The sequence below is a fragment of the Pyrus communis genome, chromosome 17, assembly GCF_041283825.1.
Source record: "Pyrus communis isolate YQ-2024b chromosome 17, ASM4128382v1, whole genome shotgun sequence".
NCBI classification, from domain to species: Eukaryota; Viridiplantae; Streptophyta; class Magnoliopsida; order Rosales; family Rosaceae; genus Pyrus; species Pyrus communis.
This window is the reverse complement of record NC_142581.1, coordinates 8,797,381-8,820,149: the sequence shown is the minus strand read 5'-3', so window position 1 is coordinate 8,820,149 and position 22,769 is coordinate 8,797,381. Positions and strand designations below refer to the sequence as shown.

Genomic DNA, 22,769 nt, shown 5'->3' with positions numbered 1-22,769 from the left:
GCCAGGGAGGGTGACTGGGGATTGACTGGTTGGGGGAATAAAATGACATACTACCATTGGCTAAATTCCAAATTGTTATGACAACCACAATTTGTATAGACTTGAGTAATATATAAATAGTTTTACAAAGTGCAAGTTGTTGCTTTGCAGTGGACATATTTACTTCCCAGCCATTTTACCGACATCTAAACGTAGATGTTCTTTCATTACCAACATTTCCACTCAAATTGCAAAAATGGGTCTACCATTTCAGTTTCTATGCAGTCAGTATACGTGAGTACATACATCAAATATTCGGTGAGTCACTATATTTTAGGGACTCACTCTCCGATTTATTGAAGATTTATTTTTTCTCTATATTTGTTTTTTACTCGTTTTATACGGTGATTGTCTCTATTTAAGCACTCTACTTTAGATGCTCTCAGAGCTTCACAAGTTCAAACTAAAAAAATGGATTTGCCTCCTTCCAAACGCATAAACCGAACAGCCTCCAGCAAAGGATAATATGATAAAAATTATAAAATTTCATCCAACATTCCCTGTGCATGGTTTTGTTATTTTCTACAAACAATTTTATTTATTTAACCCGAATTTCAGCACAAAACAGTCAGATAATGTATATTCTCCCAGAGAAATAAAGACAGGGCCAGGTCAACCAGATCCCCATGCCAAATCAGCCAAATCCTAAATTTTGTTACTTTTTAAGTTAAAGCTGGTCAATGTATATGAAGTTATAAACTAACGAGTCCACGATCGACCAGCCCATTATTGTAACCAACAAATGTGAAAAAAAACATTCACATTGACAAGATATGGTGATGATGATTGTACCGCTAGGGCTCCAGGCATCATAAGCCACATAATTAAGCAACATTTTGACGTCCACTAAATTAAAGTTGTTGGGCTGAAATAGCCAACCCAATTCTACAGGCCAGGCAGGGTTTTTTTTTGATCGGGCCGTTCATTTGATACTATGCTTTAACTAATACAATGCTGAGTGTAGATCAAACTTTAAATATATTGTTTTAGATAAATCAAAACCTACTGAAAATTGTCTCATGGTCTGACTGGCTGTATAATATGCCATTTCTCATGTGGTGCCTCCAAACTTCAATTTCATGTTCAATTCATGAAAAAAAAAAAAAAAAAAAAAAACAAGTTTTTATCATTAACGTGTGTGACAGTAGGTTTGGGAGCTTGAAGAACAAGATTCTTGGGATGCAGATTAGCTTTTATCTCACATTTTACTTGGAATACAACTGCAAAATCTTCAAAATCAAATGCGCAAGCAAGACTAGCTCGTTGATACCATCATGATAATAACAGAGAAGAAGAAGAATTACAAAAGAAGAAGAAAGAAATGAATACTTAGAGTAGAATAAATCATTTGTATTTCTTAGTAACTGCTTTGTTTTCATGCCCCAAATCAAATGTGTAAATTAAACCTTGAACAATGAGCATATTTTACACCATTCGTAAAAGGTGGGTTGCTTCACCGTTCCCTAACATGAATTGGGCCCATTGCAGGTGTGGAGAATATATATTACTATATATTAATAAAACTATAAGATATCTGCAATGTACTAGAAAGTTGTACTCATATATGATTCAAGTGCAAAGTCATATTTGACATTTGATATAGCTCTAAACATGGGATTCTCACCATATAAGATACAAAAATTATATTTGTCTGTAAATTTGACTAGACTCCTTCTAATTTACAAGAGTTAAACTTAAAAGTCAAATTTGATTTCATATGCATTGCATATAAAATAACTTGCAGCACCACATTTAGAGTCAAATATGACTTCATAACTTCATAACTTGCAGCACCACATTTAGAGTCAAATAGATTAGATGTTAGATTATGGAGTCGATGAGGTTCAAACTTACGCCGTAGTGCAAGGGCAACACTCATCTTCACCTCCATCCGCAGATGTGTGCGATTTTAGTTCCATGTAGAAATATAAATCCTTGAATTAATTTGATACAATGTACAAATCTAACTCCTTGAATTAATTTGGCGATTTTGGTTCTGATTTTGTCTCATTTAGTCTCAGTTCACTCTCATTGATTTCGGTGACCTGAGACTAAATGGGACAAAAAATTGCAGTTTCAGAGGCAAAGCGAGACAAAACCAGTTTCAAAGAGTAAAGTAAGACTAAATGGTAGTTTCAAAGAGGGGGGGGGGGTGAATCAATTAATAAGCCAATAATTTATTGTTACATATCCGTACTAACTTTTAGGGATTACTGTGACTCTTTTTCCAACATTACATCTTCAAAATTGGTATGCTCCAATACTAATGTCGTTTTTTGTATCCATATAACTTTAATTAAGGATATTTAAGTCATTTTATTAAGGGTAAATCTCAGTTTACTACCCTCAAGTTTTATTGTTTTTAACATTTAATACATGAAGTTTTTTTCGTCCCAGAGTCATACCTAAAGTGTTAATTTTAAGACAGTCTCGTACATCCGTTAGTTTGGTTGTTAAGTCTCCTGTTAACTGATGATGTGGCGCCCATGTGGACAATGACTGGCCGTCACGTGTCATTAAGGGGTCCACGTGGAAATTAAAATTTCAAAAAAAAAAAAAAAAATTTCTCACCCAAATTTAAAATATTAAAATAATTAATTAAATAAAAGTCTTAAAAAAATAAAAAAATAAAAAAAGAAGAAGAAGAAGAAGCCCAGAACCCCCTTCGTCTTCCCCACCTCGTCCATCCCCTCCACCCTGTCCACGGCTCCACCCCTCCATCCCATCCACCCCTCACCCACTGACACCCTTCCCCTTCCCTAATACCCACCCTTACCACCAAGCCTTTTCTCCTTCCCCAAAAACCTAAAATTCACATCGCCGATATCTCATATCATACGACCTCTAGCGAATGGTAGCACCTACCATATCCTTACTCTCAATCCCTCTAAACCAATCCCAGCTCTTAGATCAGTGATATTCAACACACCTCTGCGCAGTTTGCCACCGAGTCTTGGATCTAGATCGGACTGATCCAGATCGGCGTGGGATAACAGTTGCATCGATGGAAAAGGACGACAAGATCTTGTCACTGGCGTCACAGAGGCAGAACAGTCGGATTACAGTGACAGTGGTGGTGCCGCCGACTCAGAACAAAACCCTAACCCTAGCTTTCCTGTCATCAAGTAAGCAGCAAGGGCGAAGTAGCGATGGAGGAAGGGAAGATTGCTGGAGCAAGGGGCGACAATGGTGTTGATCAAGGTGTGGGGGGAGAGGTACTTGGAGCTGAGCGATGAAAGAAGGGAGAGAGGGAGGGGGTCAGCGGTTGAGGTAGGGCCCAAAAACTTTTTTTTTTTAATTTTTTAATATTTATGTGGGCCTCTATGACACGTGGCACCTAGTCACTGTCCATGTGAGCGCCAAGTCACTAGTTAATGTTTGATTTAACAGCAAACTTAATGGATGTACGAAAGTGTCCAAAATTATGACTTTATATACCACTTTGGGATAACAAAAACTTCATGTATTAAATGTTGAAAACAAAAAAAACTCCAGGGTAATAAACTGAGATTAACCTTTTTTTTTTAAGTACACCTTTATTAAGTAATAATCTTCCTATACTTATAAAATTGGTTTTGTCATAACATTATTACTATACAGAGATTTTACTGTAAATGAGTCTCCTGCAATCATATTGGGATCACTTTTCCCTTGCACAATCCCACACACTTAATCAATCTTGAGCATTGTAGTAAAATGTAAATGATCTCAAGGACATATAATGTGTAATTATAATATAAATTTTATAACCATATTCATATTCATATTCATGTGCATTTAGCATTATTTTTTATTGTTTGAAGGCTTTTTCGCCAAAATGGTCCTGGAGATTTGAATGACTCATCACTTTGGTCTCTAAGATTTGAAATTCATAGAATTGGTCCCTGAATTTATCTACAAATAATTATTTTGATCATTCCTTGAAAAATCTCAATAAAATAAGGATAAAATGAAAAAAATATCCTCAAATTTTGTCAAATCATTTTGACCTATTATTTATTAAATTGAGGGTATTTTTTTTTATCATTTTGATTCTTATTTAACATGATTTTTCACCGAATAACCAAAATGATTAATGATGGACAATCTTAGGGACCCACTTCCATTGATTTTAAATCCCAGGGGCCAAAGTTTGCAAATCTCAATAACTATTTTGGCTAAAAAGCCTTGTTTGAACATATTTAAACTGTGTATTTAATTAATGGCATGAATGATTTCTTGGTTTTCTTTGTGATTAAATTTCAGTGCTCTATTTTCCTAAAACTTTGGAGTGTTAATCACAATGATCCCATATAATTTTTCTAGTTGTCATATAACTTCATTAAAAAGTTAAATAACAAGGAACCCTTAACATTATCTTCCATCGTTTCTATGATTGAAGTTTAACTACAGAATAGTTCATGCATCAAACTAAACTAGTATGGGGAAATTAACAATAACAAACACGATAAATTTGACAGGATTTGAATGTCAGTGTAAACCTTTCTTTGAGGCTGTGCAAGCTGGCCGTTGGGAAACTGCAAAGGACTTTTACATCCAACATCCGGAGGCAGTAAGAGTAAGACATCCATCTTCTGGGAAGACAGCTCTTCACATTGCAGTTGAAGCTGGGCATGTGGATATTGTGAAAGAATTGGTGTCGTTGATGGAAGAGGGCGACTTGGAAATAAAATCAACACAGGATGGTCGGACAGCTCTTGCTATTGCTGCAATTAAAGGGATTACCGAAATGGCTCAATGCATGGTAACAAGGAACGAAAAATTACTCGGCATTCCCGATTCAAACAACGAACTTCCAATTGTGTTAGCTTATTTGCTTGGGCATCGGCATATGGCTCGATATCTCTACTCCGTCACTCCACTTGAAGATTTAATGCCAGACAAAGGACCTCATGGCGCTACAATAATCTCCAATTGTTTTACATCCAAAGAATTTGGTAAAAGTTTTTAAATATGAGTAATAACATGCTGTTGAGGGTTCGTTTGATAATCATTTTAGTTGTTTGGTAAACTACTTTCAATTTTCTAAAAAAAAAAAAAATGAAAACTGAAATTAAAAGTTTGAAAACTATATAAAAAAATTGCCTTCAATTTTTATTTTTTTGAAACTTGAAAACTAAATGTAGTTATCAAACAAGTTTTTGGTTTTCAAATTAAAAACGTGATTACAAAAACTAAAAAAGAAATGGTTATCAATTCGCAACTTGAAAAATAAATAGCTTATTCTAGCTACAGTTGACTCTTTTTTCCCATAGCTACAAATTACTATAGCAAACTAATTATTTATGGAGAATTTGTAACGTTAAAAATCAACAGATATCTCATGGAATTTAATTCATCGTTGCCCAAAATTGGCCGTTACTCGGGACCGCCTACAGTTGACCCCTTTAGAATATTTAGCTAGGGATGCTTCTTCATTCCCGAGCGGAGCGAAACTCAGTTTCTGGCAACAATGGGTTTACAACTGTTAGTGTACCACAAACTCCCTTCTCTTTCTATTAATTATTTTCTTTCACTTTTATATGACATATTTTCTTGTCTTGATAGGTCTATACATACAACCTCCTCCTCGCATCAATCATATCTGTGTAACTGTTCAAAATGAAGAAAATCCCCAAGCTAGTAACGGAAGGAGTTTAATTCGCTCAGGTTTGCTATCCCCTTCCTCTCCCATCATTAACAAGTTAAAAACGTTGTATAAATGGTACGATCTCAAGTATAACTCACATAGATCACAAGTTCAGTACTTAATCACTATGACTAATCCCTCCCTACCTTGCTAAATTTGGAGAGATTATTGGGAGAGTTTTCTTCATTTGTGGAGATTAGTGGGAGGATAAGTGCATGTTTGGTAATGTTGCAAAATAATTTTTCATTTTACGGATACAAAACGAGTATAAAATGCGTTTGACATGTTTTTATAGACCCATAAAATGAATAGCATAAAATACAATCATGATTACCCTTTTTGACTTTATAGCACTTACTGACTAGAGAAGATGATTGCATGATTTGGATTCCCCACGCCACAATCATCTTTCGAAAATATTGATCGCACCTGTGACATTACCAGGTTATATCAATACATGAGAAGAGAGGCCGATCATAAGCTTCAGGAACCTGTGAAAAAAGGAAAATAACAATAATGAATTTGAATTTACTACAATTTTCTCTAAGACCCTGCTTCCTATAAATAAGTACTCTATTTAAAAATTCAATTCTCATCGTTAGCTGTTTATCCCATTAAAAAAATAACAACACAACAAAACCTTTTCCTATTAGGTGGGGTCAGCTGTGGGGTGATGCAACACGAGGTCATCATCCTAGTACTATTCTCGTCCAGACTCGCTTAACTTCGGAGTTCTTATGAGATCCGATGCATGTGAGTTGGTATGATCGCATCCCAAGGATTCGACATAAGATAGGAGTGCCGGCTGTTAACTACCTGACGCCCTCTTCCTCCTCCTTTATCTGAGCTTGAGACCGGCAAATGTAAGATAAATTTAACCCATTGAAAAAATAAAAACTTAAATTAAGAAACAGTTGAAAAGATATGATATCAACACCTTTGGCAAAAGTAAGGCCAAATCCCTTCGAAGAGATATGATATCAACTACCACATATTCCAGTGATGTTCAAGGGCCAAAACAAAAAAAATGCATTACTACCAAAAAAAACTCAATGCATTACTCACAGGCGATGGACCCCAATTTTTCATGCAATGAAGCTCACTTTACCACATTCCCTTCTTGCCTATAACTTTTAAGAGTCCCGCAACTTTTTATGAATTGAAAAATAAAGCTTTTACAGGACATATTTGAAAGAAAACGTGATGAGCTAAGAACAATATATTGAAAATAGATAAACAACTTACGTATCTGTGGAACATCTTTGTTTGCTTTCACCTCCGCTCCACCTGCATATAAATATAAATATATATATATATATATATATATATATATATGTATATATATGTATGTACACACACACACACACACAAGCATCAAATCAATGTTCACACTCTTAGCATCTAGGTAGAACAATAATTACACCAAGAAAACTTGACTCTTCAACAATCCAATTGATGTTGTATTGCAATCTATACAACCAGTGACAGATTAAAATAACAAAACAGCAACAAAAAATCCTAATTCAAATTGAAGCAGTGTAAAATCGAGATTGAAAATGCAAAAATACACAAAACTCGCGCCATAACCACCGGCTCGACTTCACCGCCAGCTCCGGCCTCATCACACACATCGACGCCACTCCAACTCCGTTCTTCGCCGTCCCGCCTATCCCATACCTACAAAACACACAAAAGCCGATCAAAATCCTTACATTTCTTAGATCTGAAATTGAGGAAATTTGGTTACGAATTTGTAGAAACTAGCCTGGGGTTTGGAAAGTGATAGATCCAAATCTCTAACCCCTTAATCAACCTGCAAGTCACAGAGGATAGAGAGGGATCGAGAGGGAAGGAAGAGAGAGAGAGCAGAGCTCTTGAATTGTTTTTTGGTTTTGTATTTCTGTTTGTAAATTCTGATCTCCTTACAAACCAAAGAGCAAGTGCTCTTATACATGTAGTGTGACTACTACCAGCTGGCATTTCTAACTAATTTCCCTAATAACAAGTAAGATCCTCAATTACAACTAACTTGACTCTTAATTTGTGATTAAGATAATCACAATCCTCAGTTCATAACAGAGAGAGGGCGAGAAAAGGATTCTGAATGTATAATTTGACGATCATTGGTGATCGGTGGACAACAGCGCCGTTGCGTGAAAGAGAAAAGGGAGTTAGGATGCAGGAGGGATTTCTTCGAGGGGGAGAGAGGAGAGAGGAGAGAGAGGATTAATAACTTTTTTTCCATAACTTTTTAAAATTTTATTTTACACAACAGGCACCATATTTTTATACAAAATTTACATATTATTTAAATATACTAAACACAAGGACCATGTTTGGTAGCTTCTGTAAAGGCACAAAAGCCATGTTCCGTCAAAAGTAATCAAGCCAAAGTATACATGTCTCACTTCTCAGTTCTCATGGTTCCCGTGGCCGAGACAATGTACTATCAAGAAATGTAAACTTATATGTGTGAGGTCTAACGACCCTCATATTTATAACATGTTTACGTACCTATAATCAGAAATAAAATACGAAATTAATTTCTAATTACGAAACACTTCTTTGTTTACTTAACATGGAGGAATTAAATTTTATGTGGGTCCCATCTAAATTATGGAATCCAATTCTTGTTTTTGGAGGATTTGGACTCCCTATACGAGGGAGGGATTTGGATTCCGAAAGAAGTTGGTAATTGGAATGGACTTGTTTTACCAATTGTGTCATCAGTTGGTTTTTAGTATTCCAACATGGCCCTTCATCTCACCAGAGAGACATTGCTCAGCTCTGCAAATTTTTCATCCCTTCACCACCGCACCCTCCCCCGTCCAGGGCCACATCTCATGCCCACTGCAACCACTCGCAACCATCTCTCTTTGTTTGTCTCTAGAGAATTTTGTAATCAGAACACTGGAAGTGAGTGAAAGAGTTATGGTGTGGTGGTGGCTCAGTTCTTTATCAGGAGTTGCCTGAGATGCATTGGAGATAGAGTGTTACGGTGGGAGAATAGAGAGTGTGGCGGTGGGGAATAGAGAGAGATGGAGAGTGCTACGGTAATAGATAAGTTTGACAAGGTTTTTTTTGTTTTTTATTTTTCTCTTAATAAGAAATTAATTAATGTTTTCTATTAATTAGACTATAAAATAACTTATTTACTAATAAAAAAAGAGTAATAATAATTTATTTGAAATGCATAGGAAAAAAATGAATAAAACTAATTAAAGTTTAATTATATACGAACAATTTAATTAGTATATAAAATAATGGAAAAAAATTAGACCATAAAATAATTTATTATGGAAATGGGCATTTTAGTAATTATATTAATTTATATTCCGATTGAGATGAATTAGTAAACAACTTATATGAACTCAGTTTCAACTTTAGTCCGATTCCACCCAATTTAAGTAAATAGCCTCAACAGGAATCTGATTCTGACTTTTTCTCATTCCAACTCCTCATCAATTCAGTTTCTCCTCAATCTGATTCCTTTTATTTTGATTACGGTTACGTAAACGAGCTATTAATGGAATCCTAGAATAGGACTTGAGGCATGTTGGTTGAAAAGTCAACTATTGGTCAAAGAGGCACCTCTAGGGTTATGAAACCCTTCTTGGTCTACAAAGTACAAACATTGGATTTCCATTATACAAGTTCCATTAGGTCGGTCATATATCTAACAACATGCTCCATAAGTTTCACCAACATTTTTTCCATTGCAGTGGGACGTTTAGTGGAACAGCTTGTTTCTTATTAAAAAAAACAAGAGGAAGGGCTTGTTTCGAAAATTGTTGAGATACTTGGTATGCTAGTAACAATTTTATTTGTTGTAGATTTGAATTCAAATCAATTATCCAAAACAGTTTATGCCCTCAACATTTGGGTTTTAAATGTCATCTCAGGAATCAAACGCATATATGAAATGAAGATTGTCCATGTCCACTCACTTGCATTTTTAAAGCTCATGTGCGAAGAGATAAATAAAGATTGGGATATGCAACAAATGAGTTCTCCCTATGTGCGTTCGGCAATCTTCCTAGCTGTTAGGAGGGGGAACGTGGAATTTGTTACTTATATGTGTAAAGCAAATCCTGAACTTCTGTGGGCAACAAATGAGAAGGTAAGGGGCATATTTCACGTTGCCATCGAATGTCGTCAAGAAAAGATTTATAACCTTCTATATGGGATCTCTGCGAAAGACTGGGTGACAAATCTTGCTGATAGAGATTTTAATAACAAGCTACATATGGCTGGGTTGTTGTCCCCATCTGCACAAGCACAACTTAATCGTATTCCAGGTGTAGCATTGCAAATGCAGCGTGAACTACAATGGTACAAGGTTAGGATTTCTCACTCGACATAATTCTTGATTACATTGCCTATATGAAATATAAACTGAAAGAATCAAATTAAGTGTTTGGGAGGTTCTGAATTTGTTTTCCCTTTTTGTAATAATCATCCAAATCCATCATCAACTATTAGGTACTGGGGGAGGGAGGGAAGAATTGGACTCGGCACTTCGGGAAAATGCTCTTAACCAACTAAACTATAAGTCCCCTTGTCCACGTACCAGATGTCAATCTTAGTTTGTTTTCCTGAAAAGTTTCTTGCATTCAAGGTGCTAGCTGCATTTTGAAAGAGAGTTATTTGCCTTTTCGATTTATTGTAAGCAGATGTTCAACCTAACACAAGTTGTAAAATTAACACAATCTTAAAGCCTTAATGCGTAGAATGTTAAAATTGAACAACGTGATTCGTGGTCAATTGTAGGTGCTCTCATATGTCAGTACAAATGTTTAAATTAACACAACCTAACACAAGTTACAAATTTTGGAATGTAAAATGTAGGTAGTTAATCCTAATATAATAAAGATTATAGAAAATTATATATTATGCTCTCATATGTCAGTACTTGTTCAATGCAATGCAGGAAGTAGCGACTATTTTACCTCCTAAGTGTCGTGAGTATAGGAACAAAGATAAACTTTTGACACCAAGGGAACTATTTACAAAGAATCACAGTGAATTGCTAAAGGAAGGAGAAAAATGGATGAAAGAGACTGCAACTTCTTACACTGTTGTAGGTGCTCTTATTATTACCATTATGTTTGCTGCAGTAATCACAATTCCTGGAGGAAATGGAGATACTGGCTTTCCCACATTCATCGATGAAAAATTGTTAATGTTATTTATGATTTCAGATGCTATATCACTATTTTCTTCCACGACTGCAACGTTGACGTTTCTCGGAATTCTCACGTCACGTTACGCAGAAGATGATTTCCTGAAGTCCTTGCCCACAACGATGATAATTGGTCTTGCCACTCTTTTTTTTGCTATCGCAACCATGATGATTGCATTTTCTGCTGGCCTTCTAATTATAGTTCGTCGGGAGTCCTGGATTGTGATTCCGACCATACTTCTTTCAAGTGTTCCAGTCACTTTATTTGCTTGGATGCAATTCCCCCTCCTAGTTAAAATTACCGTTTCTACTTTTGGAAAAGGAATATTTAATAGGAATGTGGAACGTTGGTTGTAAAGTTCTTATTGTATCTGTTTATGTGAGATCCTAAAATTAGGGGTGTAACTGATTCGATGAATTATATATTAAGGAATAAATTGGTGGTTTATGTGGGACCTCTCACTTATAAGTAAAGAGGAACACCACTAGACTGTATTAATAAATGATGTCTTGTTTTAGTGTATTGCCTGATTCGTTTTTATTGTATGATGAATGATTTGATTGTAGTTATTACATTACAGTGTTGGGGTAAAAAAAAATGGTTCCTCAATTCAAGGAAAGTGGAGATGATGTTGGCAATTAAAATCCACGGTGAAGATTAACCAAGAAAATCTACACCATTCATGTTTTTTTTAAAACAAATAAAAAATGAATTAAATCAGAAAAATTAAAGAACCATGTTGCTGGAACGTGTGAGGAGTTGTCCATTTCCTCCAACGTGAAAAAGGGAGTTGATGAAAAACAACCGACTTTCTCACCCCACTCTTCCTGTCACCCTGTCTATAAAAGGGGAGATTGACTGCAAAAGCAAGAGAACAAAAGCAAAAGAGAACAAAAAAAGACAATAGAGAAGGGCACAGTCGGAGAGGCAAAGCAAGAGAACAAAAGCAAAAGAGAAACAGAGAAAAAAAAGGGAGAGCATATCATGTGCTACACGCAAGAACAAAGAGCAGGAGAAGCTACAGAGCATTTAAAGGTATAAAATCTATCCTTCTAAATCTTTCTTTCTTTGGTTTCTCTCGGCTTTGCAGGAAAACAAAAACACAATTTGTTTCTTCAACCTCTCCCATCCCCGCCGCTGCCGTTAGTCCCATGAATTTCTTCAGGGTGGTCTAAACCACCCCGTGAAGTTCCAATCAATCTAAGTGATCCGCTCCCCACCACTACCGTCAACTCCATGAATTTCTTGTGGGTGGTCTAAACCACCCCGTAAAGTTCCAAGTCTAAGTGATCACTGCACTGCAGCAACCAAACTGCAACACCGCCGCTCTTCAACCGTTGTCTCCGGCAGTCCTCCGGAAGAAGCCCAAGGGCAGTGCAATCCGCAATCCGCAATCCGAGGACGGTGAACCAAGCGATGTAGTTGGGCGCGCGGGTCCAGACCATCAACAAATTCGACGTAAGAAGATGGCAGCGGTGGTCAATGTGAAGAAGTTAAAGAAGGCAAAAAAATGCAACACCAATCATTGCGAGCCATTCCCATCCCATCGACAGTGGCGAGAATAACCCAAAGCCTTCAGAAAATGCGAAGGACATCCGAAGGCAAGAAAGCCGAGAATTTGAGGAAAGAAAAAGTCCCCAGGTCCAAGGATGCTGCGGAAGTGGCTCTAATGTTGCACCGTAAAACAGATTGCAGAAGCTCAAAAGCTCTCTGTGAAGTTCCTGCAGCCATACCCGACAGCCATGCAGTACTATTCGAGACTTGGAAAATTCAAGTCTTCAAAGAGGGGAAAGAAACCACCGACTCTGATGGCTGCAGCAAATGAGAGGAGGGCGACCCCTTACCCACCGTCGTTCATTTATTTTCTTCCCGTGCAAATATGGGAAGTGAAAAGTAATGAAGATGAACAAAGCAATCTCCACTATGATTTCAAGGACCATATCTGCTGGGTTGTTGTATGTCTTTTGTAAAGATCCCATTAAAATTGGGACAACAAAAGAACAAAGAAAGCTACAGTAGAAAATGGAAAATAGAGGGGAAAAGAAGAAAACGTATTGTTCATCACGTGGGTGTTGCAGCAAGCTTCGGTGGTGAAACCAAAAAGGAAAATGATGTCTTCCTACAATTAGGAAAGTCCCAGCAAAAGTATACTTAAAATAATGAGGCTATTGGCCTACGAAGAAACAAGACAAAAACCTCTGAATTACTACCTCTACGTCTTTTGTCCAAGAAAGAAAAAGGATGGAAGGAAGCATCACATGGATAAAAGCAACGGCGAAAAGAGAAAGGGAACAGATGCCAACGTTTTCTTTTCCCTCAAGTACTACTCCAATTTTGACTCTTTGAGTGCATTGTGCAAAGAAAGAAGCTACAGTGGAAAAATAAAAGCACACCTCCATGCCAGTCATGTGGCCTTCATGAATATGGCCTCCATCAAAATTAAAATTATTCATGAAGTCTGAGATGCACTGCACCAAGACAAAGTCAAATACCAAATTATTAGTGGGTTCATCACAAATATAACCATTAATTTTACTTGACACTCCAATGGCTTAAAGTTCTCGCCCGCACGAGCTAAAACTGCACAAGGCATCAAACGCTCCAATGGCTCAAAGTCCTTGCCCGTACGAGCTAAAACTACACAAGGAATCAAATGCTCCTTACCTGCACAAGCTGAAACTGTATAAGACATCAAACCCCAACAAATACATAAGGAACTACGAGTGACCTGATCCCTCAATGAGGGTACATAAGCAACCTAGGGCTCTATCTAGGTGCAGTCACAAAATCAAATAAACACTCAAATCCCCAAGTTACGATTTATTCATATTGGAATCAAAGGGTATTCCTTTCCCAAAAGAAGGGTTGTAATTAATAGGCGCGTAGCCTAGAATGGGTCGAACTCCAATTAATAAAACTCTCTTCGAAAAAATGGACGAGGGTGAAATTGTGTCGAGTGAATTATTTGTTTACATATTGTGTACAATTTTTGCTCAACATATAGGTTCGAATAGGCACCCAACAGGATAAGCACATGAACTAATCATTCAGATTATCCCATCATCCTTAATATATAATCCATAAATGAAAGTTTAAGCACTATGATGTTGAACATAGATCTACCAATCACAGTATGAACTGAAACTTTTTTCAACCTGATGCACCCGACGATAGATCTTGTCTCAACCTCTAATGTCACAGACAGTAGAGGTCTAACCATATAATGCACGCCAAGGCTCCCCATCGTCTTTTGATTTTCTTGTTGGATTCCATGTGATCTTGTCTCTTGAAAAGGAAAGGTTCAAAGTGCTTGCTAAAAGTTCTCCAATCTCATAAAGTATCTGAAAAAGAAACCATCTAGAGTTAGACGATATACATACACTCGGGAAACAGAAAGATTCATAGAGAACTAAAAGGAAGAGAAAGAAACTGAGCAAACACTAATTTTTTTCCCATTCATTTCTCAAGCAAATCATAGAAATAAAAATTACTATCACATAATGGCCTCCAAACCCAACTTGAAATCAGTCATATGTCACGACAATTCTAGGTAAACTGAATGTTGACAGTTGCATTAGATAAAGTAATTAAAAAAAAGAAAAAAACTGTATACCTGAAACTCTTCTTTATCAGAAATGCGTTGACCTCTTTGCCCGATAAGAACATATGTTGGCAACTTCAAAACACGGACCAACTGAAGAAAGCAAGCCAAAGGTTCATGATGAATCTGCAAGGATGGCGGTGGCTTCTGGGTTTTGGTTGCCATAGCCTTGCTTATGGCTGTTTCTGAACCAATCCTTATACCATAAAGTGAACATTTGCTTTCAAATTTTGTTGCAGATTTACTTTCCCCCTTTAGCTTGGATGACTCTAGGAAAAATGGGGCAACGACTGTAGGAACTGAGGATGAATTCCGCCCTGCTAATTGCGCTAGAACTTCATTAATAGCGCAGGCTAGTATTGGCGGTTCATAGTATTCCATAAGCAGCACAGACACCTGAAAAATACAAAATTGAAGAGAAATTTTTTTATAAGGTTCCCCTAATCTGTTATCTTCAAGATATGTTACAAGATAAATACAATAGTTATTCACTCTGTCCTAGTAACTCAAGCTGTTGGAAATAGTAATAAACCGACAAACTTCAACACAATATCAGAGTTGTTGGCTCACATCCTAACAACTAAAGCATTTCAGGGCAGTGGTAGATCGATAAACTTTATGAAAAACAGAAAACTGCATAAAAAAATAATGTGGAACCTTCCACTGTTATCGTCACAGCATGAGTTCTGAACCACAAAGGAACAAAACCATTACAAAGTAATTTAATGGGTTTCAACCGCTATGGGCATAGAAACCAAACCTACAAGCATTCTTTGAAAAACGCCTGCAATCAAGTCCCTTTAGACCTCACAGATCACTCACAATTCCATAACACCGACTCGATTTTATACCCCACATGGTTTTGAAAAACCAGCATCATTTTCAATTTCAATCACACACAATCTAAACCCCAAATTGTTCCAAATTTCACTTTCACCATAAAAACTAGTGCACATTCCATTAGAAAATACACGACCCATTTCTCAACACCCAAATCCCACATAGAATCTAATCTATACGAGACAGAATCTGTATGAATACAAACCCGTTTCTGGGTCCTAAACAATTCCATGAGAGAGAGAGGAAGAGAGAGAAGGGGAACCTCATATTGGCCCTGGGGATCGAGGAAGTGGTGAAGGATTCCAGAAGCTTTGCAATTTTGGATTCCATAGCGCTCCAATGAAAGCTCCAAACTTTCTTCTCTGCAACAAATTGGCGCATCGACATCAATCGATATAATATGAATTTGATCTCAAACTTAAAAGGGTTGATAGGAAGAGATCTTACACAGTAGAATTGCTTGGATTTCGGCGGAAAGCAGCTGAGATGGCTTCGCCGAAGCCCTCTGAGTCTCTCAGCAGAAACACTACCTTCGAACCGACCATCATTTTCTTTCTGCTGTTTCTCCTAACCAATGTCCGGAGGTGCACGCACTAGCAATATATAGGAGATCGAGTGCCGCTTATTTTATTTTCTTTTTTCTTTTTTCTCTATTTTAATTTTTGGGGTTTTTTTTTTTTTTTTTTTTTTTTTTTTTTTTTTTTTTTTGTGTGTGTGTGTGTGGAGTTTATATAATAAAATCCTATCTAAAAAAAAATCAGTGGCTTTTTTTTTTTTTTTAGTACATTGATATTTTTACACTAAATGAAGGGAGAACTCGGCTAAACCACATAATGAGCAGCCTAATTTGGTATCGAATTCGCTATCCACGAGATTCGAATCTAAGACCTCTCACTTCCAAGTGAAGAGTAATACCACTAAATCGTAATATTGACTAACTAAATCAATGGCATTTGTTTTTTCTTCTTTCTGGGGTAAGGTTTATGACGTCAAGGTAAAATCTCGCGTTATCATTTTAAAAATTTCTCACTAATCCTTGAAAGTCATAGAACCCAACTTAATTAGATTGTAGATAGACAAAAAGAAGACCAATTGAGATAGAATTCAACTTTTAAGGAGTTAAGTGACGACTTTTCAATTTTAGAAAGTACAGTACGATTCAAATCTTGTTTCAAGTGACAAATGAGTAGAACAGACCAATTTCTCTAACAAATCAAGTGTAGAATTAATGGCACACCGCGTGATATATGTTTGATACTTGAATATTGGCTTGAGAAATTTTCTCCATCTTTTCTTATTCTAAAAAATTAATGGCACATCACGTTTGAACTGATAAATATATTTTGGCCAACCTAGCTTCCTCCGTCCATCGGAGCCAACAAAGAGTACTTCGCTGTGGTGCGGTGATGAGATATGAAAGTACAATGCTATTTAATACGCGTTTTACGATCATACATACATATTTTTATTTTTTCATACAATTTCAACGAGTAGTTAAATTATACATTTTTTTCCCAAAAAAGTGAAAGAATTGTACACTTTTTCAAAGCAACATACAAACGTCACATATTATTTATTGATAAAATGAAAATAAGTTAGATTAGGAAATATTCAAATTTAATACAATGATGTTTTGACATACATCGCTTAAAAATTAAGACAGATGAGGTTTTGTTGAAATTGGAAGCAGCTTAGCTAGTCTGAATTCCAGGTGGTTTCAAAATTTGGATGAATTTTTTGCTAAAATTTCATATATGTAAACCCTAATTTGCTAGAGTCTCTTGACTTGATCTTGTTGAACTTTTTCCACTTCAACCAATTTAACACCAGTGAATAAGAAAATCAAAAGTAATTCATGACTTGCCTTGGATTAATCTATCGAAACAAGTGTAAAATGAGTCAATTTCCACCCTTTTGTAACGGTTTGGGCTACAATTAAATTTTGGAACATGTTCGTTCAGTGTTGTAACTTTTGATACTTGAATATTGACTCGAAGCATTTTCTTTTCACTTTCTTATCCTGAAAAATTAACAGTAATATCGGTTCTTAAACCCTAGCCATGCCCACATTATACCAATACCCCTCCAATTTTCCACACTGAGAAAATAAAAATGGCAAGAATATAATAATCAATCCACTTGAAAAATTGCAAGAATAAGTAGGAGATCATGGAATAGCATTTCTAGACCTTAATTTTCTTAATTTCCTGCATATATAATCTGAATACAATTTTACATTATTATATATGCCTCCCACCATTCATCATCCTCCAAATACCTGCCCTACCAAAGGCTACCCAGTATAACAGCACTAAACGGGTGACACCAACAATTAAAAAAGTTCAATTTACAAATTATCAAATGAATATTAGAGTACCCTTATATATGAAGTAATTATACGGCCATAATTTACAATTTTACAACCATTTTCTGTTTTTTTTTTTTTTTTTTCTTTTTCTTTTTTCTTTTTTCTATAAGCTAGTTTCCCTTAATCAATCTTATATGCATGAAGAAACAGGCAGAAGTCAGAAGATGTTGAGTTACTAGTCTGAGTTGAATGAATAATAAGGACTGCTATTATCACTGTCTATGCCGTCGTTGCCATCTCTGACGTGATCGCTCCCTGATTTTGGCGGCCCTGGCTTGAAAATAAGTAGCTCGTGCCCTGTCTCAAAAGCCAATTGTGACCGTCCTAGAAAACTTGCACCGGTTGCATGTTCTCCAGCACGGTCTGATTCCCCGTGAATTTCCGCTGCTAATTCTTGACATGAATCAACATAATCCCATCTATGCTGATCGACATTTCGGGGTCTTTTGAGGTGGACGTTGAGCTCTCCACGACAATGTCATGCTCTTTTCTATTCTCATCAAACATCACTCTTGTGGCAAACACTTTTTCTTTTGTCTAGTATAAAAGTGCCTCCACAAGGGCTGGTCTGGATTTTGTTCTCTTGTATGCCTTTTTCATTTCTTCCTTTGTCTTTTTCTGCCCCTTCTCTTTGCCTTTGGCATAAAGACTTTGAGAGCTTTCAATTATATCATCTAGTTTAGCATATGACTGAAGGGCTTGAATTACGTCTTCATGCTTCAGGGCCTCCTTTTCAAACATTAGAGTTGTTCGAAAGTGCTTGAAAGACAAAGGTACAAACCTTAGTAAGACCATAGCCATATCATCATCCTTGTATGTTTCTTTGACCTTCTGAAGATTGGCTATAGAATTCTGGAACCTGCAATATCACCTCCCTCTTCTAGTCAAAGCCCAAATAGTTCATCTTTGAAAAATAGTTTCTTGGACACGGTTTTGCCCATATAAATATTCTCCAACTTGTCACATGCTTCCTTAGTAGTCATCTTTTATGTGATGTGGGACCTAACTGATCTTGTGAGATGGATCTCGATGGAGTTCTTGGTCTTCTTAAAAACCTTGGTCCAAGCAATGGTCGTAGACTTCTCACCAACGAGTGCATCATCCAAATCATGCTCTATCAATACATTCTTCATCATCCTTTGCTAGTCCATGAAGTCATCTTTTCCATCAAGAGGTTTTAGGTCCTAGGTACGCGGTCGCCTTTCATTTTGACATCGCATAACACGTTGAACCAAGCCCTCGAATACAAATTGTCATAATTTTGACTCCCTCTGGATCTTGCTCTTTGATATATCCAACAATTGACTAAACTTAGCAAATTAGAGAATAAGGAGAAACATACAAGATTTATACTAGTTCAGAAGAACTTTTGCATATGGCCAGCTATGATTTCCCTAGGGTAGAGAAATCACTACTTCTTTGATTAATAATAGAGTTACAATGCAAAACCCTAAAACTAATTCCTCTTTGTCTCTCTCGGCTGTCTCTGGCTTTTCTCTCTTAATTCCCTAGCCTTGCCGCACCTTATAAGTATAGAGTGTGGTTTACATGCTGTAAGGATTAAGTTTCCTATTCTATATGGAATAAGAAAGTAGACTTTCTTTCCTATTCCAATTAGGCTTTTAGGATTCCTAATCCATTTGTACGAGGAAACTTTGATTATTTCCTAGTCGTTGCAGGAGAAGAATCGGTGCACCCTTACTTTCCCTTATACAATCCTAAACAAAATAGGACACTATCTTTGACGAGCCAATTCCTAACAAGATGCAAGTTTTTCTGAAATTGAAGAGAACACGGGACTAGGATACGACATCATATTGGAACAATTTAGCAAAATGCTGAATTTTTCTACAAAGAGCTTACCTTTATTACACATCCCTCAGACTATCTGTGATATCAACATCAAGCATTTTGGATGGAGGTAAATACCGAGGCTGGGTGTAGATTGGGGATGAACGATCATAAAGGAATACAAACAAGAATACAAACAAGTTCGAAATTAGGCAGGAATATTAAATTGAGATCAAACTGATAGCATAACATATCAATTGGCCCAGCAAAACAGGAATACAAACAAGTTGAAGAATAAAAGGTACATGAAATCTGGGACTGGTTTTTTTTTTTTTTTTTTTTTTTTTGAAGAAAACTAAAGAAAATCCAAAAAAATTTTAATTTTAATGAAAAATGACAAATAAAGGTGTAGTGAATAGTACCTGGGAAAGGTAAAAATGTGGTTTTTTGTTAAAAGTGAACAGTACCAAGAATGTTTCGTTAAAACTCCATTTTTTTTATCCCCAAGTTTGCATTGTAGAAAGCCTCAATGGTACCAAATATCAAAATTGCAATTCAACTCGTGAATGAAAATTAATCATCAATCTGAAATCCATGGATTGAACAATTAGGGGGCGTTTGTTACACCAGACTATCTCGGACTGGATTAGCTTCAAGGACTAAACTGGACTGGCTTAGACTAGACTAAACTGAACTAATTTAGTGAAGCGTTTGATGCAGTATTGGACTAAGAAGCTGGATAATAACAAATTCTAATATTATTTTATTTAATATATAAATTATTAATATTTTATTATGATCTTATCTTTTTCTCCATCTTTTCCTACCATTTCTGTCCCACTCTTTTCCTCTTCTCTCATCCTCCCACCCTGTACCTCTTTTTTTCCTCTCAGACCTCTCAATTCATGTCTCTTTCTCATTCCTGGTCAAACTCCTTATTGATTCCAGTCTTTATTTCTCTATCATCCCTCCCTCTATAGCTATGCGTTGTTCGAACGGAACCTCACGGCTCCAATTTTCCCGACGAGTTGCAGGTTTCCCGATGTGTTTTTTGGCCAACCCTCATTAAATTGGATGAAGTTGGCACCGCCAAAAAAATTCATCACCATCCCTGGACCGAGATCTTAGCTTTGCATGCTCGAATTTTTCATGGATTTGAAGAAGCCTAAACAGGCCGAGACTTCCAGGCCATTTTCTGGCCACATTCGACCACATTTTGGCCTTGATTCAAGTAAAATCGTAATCTTGTCACTCCCAGCTTCAATTTGGTATATTTTATATGAAAGTTGGTTGTGAAATGGATCTGAAAGAGAGTCGGGAAGTTAATGATTGATCTAGGTGACCGGTGATGACGAGGAGTCTGTCGGGAGTGGTCGTTAAGCATGACAAGGACGAGAAATAGAGGATAGTCTTAGCTAGTCCCATGGTTATTGGGGGGTCTCACTAAGACCTCTTAGTGAAGGGTTTTGTCCATGCTAGTCCCCTTTAGTCTCATTAATGTTAGTCCCAGCATGGAACAAACACAGTATTGGACTAATAGCTAGTCCAGTCCAGTCCAGTCCAAGTTAGTGAGGGCAAACAAACGCCCCCTTATAAGACTAGAGTAATCATAATTAGGGCTTCCTCTTAGCCTTAGTTAAGAGTTTAGAACCCCATGAACAAAGAATTCATAGTAGTCCTACAAAGGAAATTTACATAAAATAAAACAGGAAAAGAGAAACCAAATTGCTGATGATCTCCCGCTCCCTTGTACCGCGCCAGAAGAAGTACTTCTTTGCTGCTCGTATCTTCCCTTTAATATTTGTGTCTCCCGTCCAAGTTTGCTAAAAAATAGGAGTTCCAATCAAATCGACTTGAGATTCTTTCCTAAGATATCTCCACCGCCTCATGTAATCACCTTGTCCATCTTTTTTTAATTCTTTCTTCTTTCCTTTCAATATCAATTGTACATTGCAATATCTCACTTAAAAGCCACTGACTGGAATTTGGTATTGGGCAAGTACATTTCTTGTCCATCATTTCTCAAATGGCTTAATTGGATTATTAGTCTATGGTGACAGAGTGGTTGGAAGATAGCCCTTGTGGTAAAAAAATTAGAATTTAAGCCCATGTGGTAAAGTCTGTTAGGATTTAGACCCAAAATTAAAAATTTCATCCTCTCCGTTAATTGTTATCACTTGAGTCTCACATATGAAACTAAAAATATAAAGTTAGCCTCACATGTAACTCCACGTGCTAACAATTAATGGAGAGTTCCGTTTTATCCTAATATGTGCGGCTTGCATGCTAATAATAAATAGAGGGCCAAATTTTTTTTGTGATCCCTATGGTGACACGCCACTTTCGATGTGAACGTCATGGTGAAAAAGCTTTTAATTAAACCCTCGTGGTGGACCTTGTTAGCAATTAAGATCCAAATCCAAATTTCCGTTAGTCTTCCGTTAAATAAACGTACGTGACTATCATATGAAGGGTCAAATTCATCATTTCAATTCAAATTACATCTTATTCAACGGACATCTAGTATAATTTAGGGTTTAACTGAAATTAGATTTTACAGAAAATAAAATAAAAAAAAAGCTTGAACGCGAAGACTGAAACTAAACCTGTAAAACAACGTCAATGGCTCAGAAAAGAGGTGAAGGTGAAGTCGCGCCTAATTTCTTAGGTATGATTTAATTTTGGTTGGAAATCCTAATACTTCTAATAGACCGTTTTTTTTTTTTTTTTTTTTTTTTCCAATGCCAACATGTCTTTGATCATGAGTTAGAGTCTTAGTCTTACTTGAATTTTCTTTCTTGTACCAATTTGTACCAATTTGAATGCATACATGCCTTTCAGTTTTGTCTTTAATTGGTAATGTGGTTTCATGCAGGCCTTGGTCGGCCAGTACACAACCTTTCAATTTTTTTCTTAATCTTCTTTGAATTTTAATTCTTTAACTTTCTTATGCTCTTGAAATCAGATAATGTATATTCTCCCAGAAAAATAAGGACAAGGCCAGGTCAACTAGGTCCCTTGCCAAATTTTTGGAGTAAAAAATAATCAAAAAAAATTATAGAGGTGATATGTGAATTTTTTGGCAAAAAATAAAAAATTACCCTCGAGGCACAACGGGATTTCTACGCACATGCAACGGATAATAACGGCTCAATCAAGTAAGAGTCAAAGGTGATCTAAATGATATTTATTCAAATCCCTACTCATCAAATCCTTATTCAAAAGGTAACTCCCAAATTTCCTATTTAATTTAGGATTAATTGCCATGTTAATTGAAAGATATTGTTTCACATAATATGTTGCAATTATTCACCCACC

General features: G+C 36.4%; 3 protein-coding genes across 3 annotated transcripts; 2 read left to right on the top strand and 1 right to left on the bottom strand.

Annotated features, from left to right (window-relative positions):
• Positions 1-4,459: 4,459 nt before the first annotated feature.
• Positions 4,460-5,822, top strand: LOC148689393 (uncharacterized). Its single transcript, XM_088688461.1, has 3 exons — positions 4,460-4,976; positions 5,356-5,505; positions 5,587-5,822. The coding sequence occupies exons 1-3, from the start codon at positions 4,460-4,462 to the stop codon at positions 5,820-5,822; spliced, it is 903 nt and encodes a 300-aa protein (XP_088544587.1).
• Positions 5,823-9,580: 3,758 nt separating this feature from the next.
• On the top strand, positions 9,581-11,298 carry LOC148689392 (uncharacterized). Its single transcript, XM_088689171.1, has 2 exons — positions 9,581-10,007; positions 10,599-11,298. Exons 1-2 carry the CDS (start codon positions 9,591-9,593, stop codon positions 11,205-11,207), a joined length of 1,026 nt encoding a protein of 341 aa, XP_088545297.1. The 5' UTR covers positions 9,581-9,590; the 3' UTR covers positions 11,208-11,298.
• Positions 11,299-13,878: 2,580 nt separating this feature from the next.
• On the bottom strand, positions 13,879-15,915 carry LOC148689391 (uncharacterized). Its single transcript, XM_088689167.1, has 4 exons — positions 15,740-15,915; positions 15,555-15,654; positions 14,465-14,848; positions 13,879-14,192 (listed from the first exon to the last, which is right to left on the bottom strand). Exons 1-4 carry the CDS (start codon positions 15,838-15,840, stop codon positions 14,064-14,066), a joined length of 714 nt encoding a protein of 237 aa, XP_088545293.1. The 5' UTR covers positions 15,841-15,915; the 3' UTR covers positions 13,879-14,063.
• Positions 15,916-22,769: the final 6,854 nt, after the last annotated feature.